At 33.5% G+C, this 9835-nt stretch overlaps 1 protein-coding gene across 1 annotated transcript; it reads right to left on the reverse strand.

The window, feature by feature from the left end:
• Positions 1–7249: 7249 nt before the first annotated feature.
• Positions 7250–8904, reverse strand: LOC106770559. The gene is made up of 4 exons (XM_014656359.1): positions 8254–8904; positions 7947–8170; positions 7610–7867; positions 7250–7538 (listed from the first exon to the last, which is right to left on the reverse strand). Exons 1-4 carry the CDS (start codon positions 8902–8904, stop codon positions 7250–7252), a joined length of 1422 nt encoding a protein of 473 aa, XP_014511845.1.
• Positions 8905–9835: the final 931 nt, after the last annotated feature.

The following is a 9835-nucleotide window of genomic DNA, read 5'->3' on the forward strand; positions in this document are numbered from 1 at the left end:
CTCGCATGGCAGTAGCTTTTAAAACTTCAATCTAGACAAGCAACATTTTCTTTTATTCCAAGCATCCGTTCAATTAACACACGCGTGGACTAATTAAAAATTATGTAAGCCTGCAAACTATAAGAAAGTAATTAATGTGTCTTTAATTTAACAATTAATACTAAAGAAAAAAAGTCAAATAATGAACAAGAAAATAATATAGTTAGAAGAGTTAATGTTTGTTTGGTGATTAATAAGTATTGAACAAAAACATGAAAATGATAAGATCCTAAAAGTAAAAGGTAAGGAAAATGTTTCTTTAACATCTTTATTTTATAGTAATTTGTGATTATTTTGTTTCAAATATAATAAATTTAAACAAATTAATAAAATAGTACATATTAATAAAAAGTTGTTAAAAAATGTTCCACAAAATTCTAAAAATAATAAATAAAAAAACTTTTATTTTTGAGATATTAACAAGATGTGAGAAAGACATGAAATGTCAAATCTATATATCACAAAAATCCATTTTAACGATCAAATTATTGACAAATGGATGACAAGTTGGACAAAAGATAGAAGTCATATTTTTAGTCCATAGATATTAATTCATTTCGTTTACAAATAAATTATATTTCTCCATATATTAGATCATCGATCTTGGGACCACCATTTTATATTCTGTATGTGATTTCACTGGTTAAATTAAGAATTATGGGATATTTTTTTAGGTTTTTTAGTTTTTTATTTTACTCAAAATAAGAATTTTTGACAGCTATAACTGATCAAACTTCCTTCGAGCTATTAATGCGAGACACTGATAAAAAAAAATCGTTGTTTCACCATCGTTGTTGCATAATATTCCAATAAAATATCTCATTCTATGAGGTTAACTAGACGGTAAACATATGACAAATCAAAAAGACAATTCAAATATAAAAATAGAAATTACAGAAACAATGAAAAAAGAAAGTTGGTTTTGCGAGATAGAAATAATTACTTGCTCTACACTGGTCATTCTTCTAAATACCAATTCACTCATTCTTATTGTATCTATATCTATTTTAAGAAAAAAAATATTAGATGTTTCATTACATATCATGTTTTACTTTAATACAAGGTCAATAATCATGTAATCTTATTTAACATAATAATCTTGGAATAATTTCTTAATGCTACTTTAGTTATGGGTGTCGGTATTAGTGGACCGATCGGATTATATTCTGTACGCAGTGGCTACAAAAGTTAAAATAAAAATAAAAACTAACCTTTCATTTAGAAAAAAAGTGTATTTACGAAATAAAGGGCGGGACCATGTTAGATGTGAAATGAAAAAAGAAAAAAAGAAAAAAAAAAAGGAAAAAGAGCGTAGCGTACGTAATGGCCGTTATATTGTAAGTTGAAACGGAGGTTCTAGAAGAGAAGGGAAGGATATGCTCTTTTGCCTATTTGCCAAATTGTGAGGTTTTCATACTCTAATATTCCCATAAAGTAATTCAGCGATGATAAGTTGATATGGCTCCAAAAATACGAGTAGGAATCTTTTTTAAATAAAAAAAAATGAAGGAATCTAATTAAAATTGCCGACCACGTACGGTGTTGATGGAAGCACGTGGGACGTGTGGGACGTGTGACGTGTCTGTTCTCTAGGTTGTTCTAATTCTAAAGGTCCGTACAACATGACCGTGGTCTTTCTCTTATTTCCACACGTAATCCCATCATTCACGCAGTCGCACAGAGTTCGTAAATCTCACGCTAACTACGTTAACAAAATTTCCACAAAGGAAACTGCAGAGACGGTACAGAGAGAGAGTATGTGAGTTTTTAAAAATATATTAGATAAAATAAAAAGTTAAAAGCATTTACGGGATCTATTGTTGTGTCGTTCTTGCACTGATCTTATCTTGTCTGATTATAAGGAGTGAAGGAAATTAATGTGATAAGGTGTGGAAGAGTATGAGTTATGAAATATGAATCGATTTGGTATCTGTGTGCTGTTTGGTTTTCAAATTTAAAGTAAGTAACTGTTGGATGGGGTTTCTGTCCCCACACCACGTGATTCCTGTCTGCGCCCATTAATCTTCTTTTACCTTTCACCACTTTTTATTATTTTTCTAACAATATCAAATATAAATATTCCTCTAAAATTTTCAACTTTAACTATTTTTATTTTGGCTTAATACCGCTTTTGGTTCCTAGTTTGGGAGATTTTGTTTAATATGCTTCTATCTTTTTCTTTTTAGTAACAATTGATTTCACTTTTTGAAAAAACTGTTCAATTGGTTCCTTTTTTGTTTCGACGTCAATTTTCTAACGGTTATGGTTACGATGTCAATAAGTTCTTTCATGCATTCACCTACCCAAATGTTATTTTAACAGTCCTAGCATAATGTTATGTTAAAAATCATGTCATCATCGTATACAATAAGAACTATAACAAACAATTTAAACTTGAATATGTGACGATAATAAACAATTTAAACTTGAATATGGGACAACTATGAACAAAAAGGACTCAATTGAACAGTTTTTTCAAAAGGTAGGATCAATTATTATGAAAAAAAAAAAGGTAAGACCATATTGAATAAACCCTCCCAAACTAGAGACCAAAAACGGTATTAAGCCTTTTTATTTTATTATACTTTACAACGAAAAATCATAATGAACATGAGCGGGTTATGTGAGTTAATTCGCATTAAAACTCCTAAAAAAATGAGTTAAATACTTTTCTCTATTTGCTTGCTTGATAACATATAAAATAAAAATTTATGATAAAATGATAAAATTGGGTGAGCTACATATATTTGAGTGGAGAGTGCATTTATTGAGGAAGAAGGACAGAATGAGTTGCGTTGTTTGAATGTTATAAGAAGTGGACCCCACCACAGAGTTATTGTTGCATTCGATAACTTATCTTTGCTTCGCCTAACGTGATTCCTCGTTCCAACACCAGAATATACAATAGTACCACTCTCCTATGTGGGACCCACACTCCCTACAATTTACTCATCAATTTTACTTTTTTCTCCTTTTCGCTTTAATTTTTCAACCGAATAAAATTCAGTTATAAGAAGACAAAAATATTTGAATCTAGGAAACCCAAACTGAAACTGATTCCACCAATTTTTATATCTCTCTGTTTTGGTTGCCGAGCAAGATTCCATCTTGCAGTTACTCGTATTAATTAAAGAATGCTTAAAGTAATATTAGATTATGTAGCAATAATTGCAGCAAAGTAGAGATGTTAAACCCACCACATGTCCCAACCACCAAACACGGTCCTACCCATGTGGTCGTAATGAAAGCAGTATCTGAGTCCAACCAAAATGGATAGGATTAATACCAAGAACAATACAACAGTTAGGCATAGTTCTTTATGGTCCCCAAATTTCAATCATACCAAACAACCACACATTCAACATCTTAGGTTTCGCTGGTATAATTAACAACTGGATTTTTAATACATTTTCTTTTCTCCAATCCACGCACAAATAGTAAATAATCGAGTGACGTGACGAACAAGTAACACTGTGAAAACCTCGTTTTCTCGTATGCTTTGGCTGATGGCTATTTTCGTGAGAATGCTATAATGTCTCGACGTTTGGCGTGAGTGACATGCATTCATGATTCAACTTTTAACATTGTTCAAACGACACAAGCAGCAATCCTTTTCCACTCATTACACAAGTTGCTGCATATATATGTGTAGTCACCTTTAACCTTCAGAAACAAGACACATTGCTCATTGTCGTCAATTTCAATTTCAGTACGAGGCATATGGCATCATCGACAACACTCACAATATTAAACAAATACTCATTATTCATCATAACAATATAAATAATGTCACTGAAACCATGGGCTTCACAAAACCATGCACTTTTTTTTTATACTTTTAAATTCAGTTCTGTCTACTGTCGCATTCGCAATGCTTTCGGTTGCTTTCTCTTTTCTTTATTCTGCTTCACCTGTCAATATAACAAACATCTATCTTATTTATATTTTATGTTCGTGTTAAACTAATTTTAGTTCTAAAATTACACAAAGCTTGTCAAATAAAAAGAAGAAAAATAGGTGAAAAACGGAAGAAAATGAGAATGATTTAGATTATAAAGAAGGAAGAAACTTGAACTATTATAATATTATTAATTGATTTTTTTTAAAATTATTTTCATATAATCATATTTAATGTCTTATATTTTTGACATTTTTACATGTTATTTTCATTTTTCTTTGAAAAGCACAACTTTTTCTTTTTCTCTTTTGTATTTTGTATGCCTTCTCTTTCTGAAAACAAACACCTATTCTTTTACTTATGCCTTGTCCCTATCTTCTAACAGAAATAAATAAGATGTTAAAACTACAGGAAAATCGATGACAAGGAAATAATATACAAATATATTTGTGTACAAGATGTTAATTACAAATTATTATTAATCGTATAACTATTTAGGCTACGAAGCCTACCTTTGTTTAAAAAATTCAGAAAACCAAACAAGAAATAAATACATCATATTTTATTTCGATTGGAAATATTTATATAAATAGATGCGAGAGAAAATTTTGGGAAACTTTTATTGTATAATTGTTCAGGATTTCTTCTCAATATACTTTATTGAATTAACCTTGTTATGTCTTTAACAAAAAGAATCATATCAACCTTAGCAAAAGATGAACTTTAGCAAAATCACGGCAACCAGTTAAAGTTACTTTTATGGCGGCTTCTTCCTGCACCCCCATTTTTTGTGATTCAAAAAACAATTCTGGAATTTTTGTTTTGAAAAGTATTTTCAAATCTGAAAATGACTCTCAAAAATCGTGTTTTGAAACTTTTTTTATATTCGTATAAAATAATTTTCTAAACGAGTGTTTTAGAAAGCATTTATAAATTTCAAAATACTTTCTAAAATAGATATTTTAAAAATTTATTTTTTATATTATGTAATAGACACTCCACAAGACATTTTCTAGATTCGAAAATACCTTTTTGAAAGTTTTAATCTAGAAAACATTAAAAAATAGGTTAAATCACTCAAGAGGTCTCTATTTTTACGGTTTTTTTCTAATTTAGTTTCCGTCTTTTATTTTTTACCAATTTAGTCCCAAAGATTGCAAAATTTAAAGAAATTAACCATTGTCGTTAAATCAAGTTAATGGGGTTAACTTTTAGGTGATTTGTGAGGCTGAGGTGGCTATTATTTATGACGTGGCGTGACAGAAGCTTGGAAGTGTCTTTTATTATGCACGTGACTGTTATTAGTGAAGTTAATCACAAAATTTAGAAATTGGGGATTTGGTTTCAGATTTAAAAGCTTCGATAGTTAAGGTTCGCTATTGTTCAACATCTGGATTGAAAAGCAATTGAAGGTTGGAAAGAGGGAAGTAGGAAACGAAGGCGCAAGCATGTCTATGCAACATTCATGTTCATGGTCCACTTGCAATGATTGTCGGAAACAATTTCGCTTTGTGAGCTCTCGAGGAGATGGAGGCTGGACTAGAAAGGAGGCGTCACCGATTTGTCATTGTGGAGAGATGCCTGTGCTTAGGACTGCGAAGACCACTAAGAATCGAGGCAAACAATTTTGGAGTTGCCCAAGGTATAAGGGTGGAGGTAAAAATGCTGGATGCAACTTCTTCAGATGGTGGAGTGATTTTGGAACTTAGAAAAGTGCTAGTTGTGAGCTGTTGGAAACAAATGATGTGAGGCTCATGAAGACTTTTGAAAATGATGACAGGTTGATGAAGACTGTTGAAAACGAGAGGGACAACAATGTAGTTGTTGTGCAGAAAGCTGTTATCACTCTTGAAAAGTGGATAAAATTTTTGGTTGGGGTTGTTTTTATTCTATGTAATCAACATGATTGCAGTGGCAATGTTGATGGGAAGGGCATGAAAATATTTGTCTAAGTAGTGTAGCTGTGTAGGCCTTCTTGCAAATGTAATAGTTGCAGATGTTAGTGTAATGAAATGAAAATATGAATTGAACATTGTTCTTGTTTTAATGATAATAGGTTGTTCTTTTAACTAGGCTGATGTTCTTTTAATGGTATCATTGTCCAACAAGCATGAAAATGATAACTTTATTTATTTAAATAAACCATGATCATTATCAGTGCAAAATGAAGATCTTCTGCTGTGACAGCCAGCAACATTGCAGACCCAAAATGCCGTGAGCTGTTATTCTGAAATTTGAACTTTTCCCTTTCCAATCTTCTTCCTAGGATGCTACCAATGTTAGGAAACAACCTCGACTAGTTCCTGCACCAATCTAGAACTCACATAGGCCACCAATACTTAGTTAGGAATCCAGAAAATTAATCCTGCTGCTGCTCAAAACTAATACTAGTACTGGTACATAATTTGTAATTGACACTGGTTTTGATCAAATTTTTAAGAATTCTTGCTTATCATTTCTTTTTGCATTTGAGATTTCTTTTAATGAAATTTGACCAAGCTTTTGCTACCAATTATCACGCAATTGTGGATGTACCAAATCAACAAACAGTTATGCAGATAAAAGCAACTTGTTTCAGAAAATAGAAGTGCTGAAATTGATGTTTAAAAATTCAATTTGTACCAGATTGCTTAAAAACTCAGTTTTTGCAACACAAGCAAGTCCAAATTATTGGTTTAAGTGTATAAGTGCTGCCAATTGAGGCTAAATAGCAGTAATTCAAATTTCACTGGTGAAGTTCCCCTTTTATCACTAATTCACGCAACTCTAACACCAATTTTAAATTGTAACGGTACAAAGGAATTTCAAACAATCAATAACAATCAGATTCAACAAATTAAACTTGAGTGAAGCACAAAAAATGCATTTGAAGATGTCCAACAATGAACTAAGTATTGAACCAGAATTTGACACTTGCAGCAGCTTGACACATTGAAGAAAATGACTCATGTTTCATTTAAAATAGACATCCATACAAACAGAAGACATCCAGCTAAAGCATTGTTTCCAAAAGTCTGGTGTTAAAACAGATGTTCATACAAATAGGAAATCTATCTATTACATTTCCTTTAATAAAACAAAAAACATTGGACAGTGTTCTGCACCCTAAGCCAGTGAAGTGGGTGCTTCTCCCTGGGACTGCAAAACAACTTGGTCCACTGTCTTGGGACAACGTTTTTTGTTGTGACCAACTTCCCTACACTTGCTGCATTTCTTAAGCAATCCTCCTTTGGTCATCCTGGTGCTATCTTTCTTTAACTCCCACTGCTCTAACCTCATTTTCTTCTTTTGACGACCAGACAACTTTCTTTTTTATGGAGGCATGACATCTTCATATTGGGTTACCTCCCACAAGTTGTGTCCGTTAATTGGATAGATAATGGACGAGTATATTTGTTGATATGTTGAAGTGTGAAAGCAAGCAGGTATGTAGTCCTCTTCATTGAGGTTGAGAAATGTCATTGCTGTCAAGGCATGAACACAAGGTATTCCACTGAGGCTCCATTTTCTGCATGAGCATGAAGATTCATTTATGTTCACTACGTACTTGTCCCCAGTGTGAGACACATGTCTTACTTCAAATATCTTTTCTACAGACCAGCTGTCAACATGAGGCAACATTAGTAATGCATAGGAGGAACTGAAAGTAGTAAATGAGTTATATCACTTTACCTGGGAATCCAGTACTGTGTTAGTAGGGCCTCCTTTCGCAGTCTACTCAGAATTTTTGGACAAATGGCAGACTTAAATGAATTTACCCTTGACCTATTAGTGGCCCATCTCTTCATGATATAAAGTCTGATTTCCTCCAATATTGTAATAATTGGTTTTGTCCTTGTGTGAACCAAAATGCTATTAAACGCTTCTGACATTTTATTGACCAAGGTATCACATTGAGCTGTGGTTGTGAACCTAGATCTAGACCAAAACCTTCAATGTAAAAACAAGTCATACAATTACTTATAAAAATCATCACTTTTAAGAAATCAAAATTGGGACAATGGAATACCTTGGAGCAATTGCTATCAAGTGACGAAATGCATCTAGGTTAACTTCTCTTATACTTCTCATTTCACTCTCCCATTTCTGTGGGTGTGTTGCCAGTGCTGCCCTCCACATCAGCTTCTTAAGATTCTTTCCAGGGAATTTCTTCCTGAAATTGGCATATAAATGCCTAACACAATATCTATGTGCAATTTCAAGAAGTAAATCCTCTACAGCGTGTAACAAACCCTATGAATAAGACATGAATAAACGTTGGCAGAATTTCAATTATGCAATTTATATCAAGTACCAATAAACTGATAAGTTCATACCTTTTGTTTGTTTGATATCAATGTAAGTGAAGAACACATCTCAGGTCCACCTAGGTCTTCAATGAATAGCTCCATAAACCATGTCCAAGTCTCCTTGTTCTCGACCTCTACCGCAGCATATGCTAGTGGCATCATTTGATCGTTTGCATCTCGAGCAACAGCAGTTAACAGCTCACCACCATATATACCTTTCAAAAAGCCTCCATCAACGCCAATGATTGGTCTGCATGAAAGAAAGCTATCTTTGCATGCCTTGAGGCATGCGTAGAACCTTTCAAAAACTCGCATTTGATCATTTTCCTGAAGTTTGACCTTGATAGTGGAACCTGAGTTTCTTGCTAATAGCTCATGAGCGTAGTCGTAAATTCTCCTATATTGCATAGCGAAGGACCCTTCCACTTCATCTGAAGCATGAGCTTTAGCCCTATAGGCCATATTTTTACTTATTGCTATGTTCCATTTCCTACTTATTTTCTCTCTAATATCAACTCCCTTAACTGCAGGATTCTCTCTAACTATTTTTTCCAATTTTTTACTTAACCATTTTGCATTGAATAGCCCTAACTTATGCTCCCTGCTGCATGTGTGTCCATCCACCACAATCCTTAACTGCCATGTATCTATTGCCTCTATGTACCCAAAATAAGTCATCCATGGACATTGTCCTTTTGCTCCCATACACTCAATCCTTATTCTTTTTTTATCATTTTTAATAAATTTGAGCCTTCTTCCATTCTCTAGTGTGTAGGTTTTTATGGCATCCAAGATGTCTATTTTCTGCCCAAAATATGTTTCAACCTCCCACTTAAAGTCAACCATCTTTTTTGGCATAGTGAATGTAACAAAATTTCCATATCCCTCTTCAACATCACTTTCATCATCACTGATATCAGGAGAACTTAACTCCTCAAAATCTCATTCATCATTGAATAAACTACTATCACTAATGTCATGTTCTTCCAAATCTGACCCATCTTCTTCCAAATCTGACTCAGAAAGCACAATGCAATCAACTTCCATATTACCACAACTATCTCTTTCTCTGAATTCAGACTGGATGTTTATGTCTACTAAACCATCCATACTATGTACTTCACCATCCATAATATTGACTTCACCAATATCATCATCTGATGAAGTCCATTCATTGACTTCTGTTCTGTTAGCCTCAACATCAGCTTGTATTGTCTCCTCAGCATGAACTTGAACATGTTCTATTCCTTCACCGTGAACATCAACTTCTATTCTCTCCTCACCATCACCTTCATCATCTTGTTTTCCATCACTGTCAACATCACCTTCTATTGCCTCCTCAACATGAACTTCAACATGTTCTATTCCTTCAGCGTGAACATCAACTTCTATTCTCTCCTCACCATCACCCTCATCATCTTGTATTCCCTGACCAACATCAACCTCAACAACATCAACTTCTATTTTGTCACCCTTACCAACATCACCACCTACCCCCTCATTCAAGTGTTTTGTGCCATCACCAAACTGTGCACTTACACCACCATCATCCAACTCTGCACACTCACCACCATCATGCATCTCAGGATTCACTTCCTCAGCTTGTTCT

This window comes from Vigna radiata, chromosome 8 (genome assembly GCF_000741045.1).
Source record: "Vigna radiata var. radiata cultivar VC1973A chromosome 8, Vradiata_ver6, whole genome shotgun sequence".
NCBI lineage: Eukaryota > Viridiplantae > Streptophyta > Magnoliopsida > Fabales > Fabaceae > Vigna > Vigna radiata.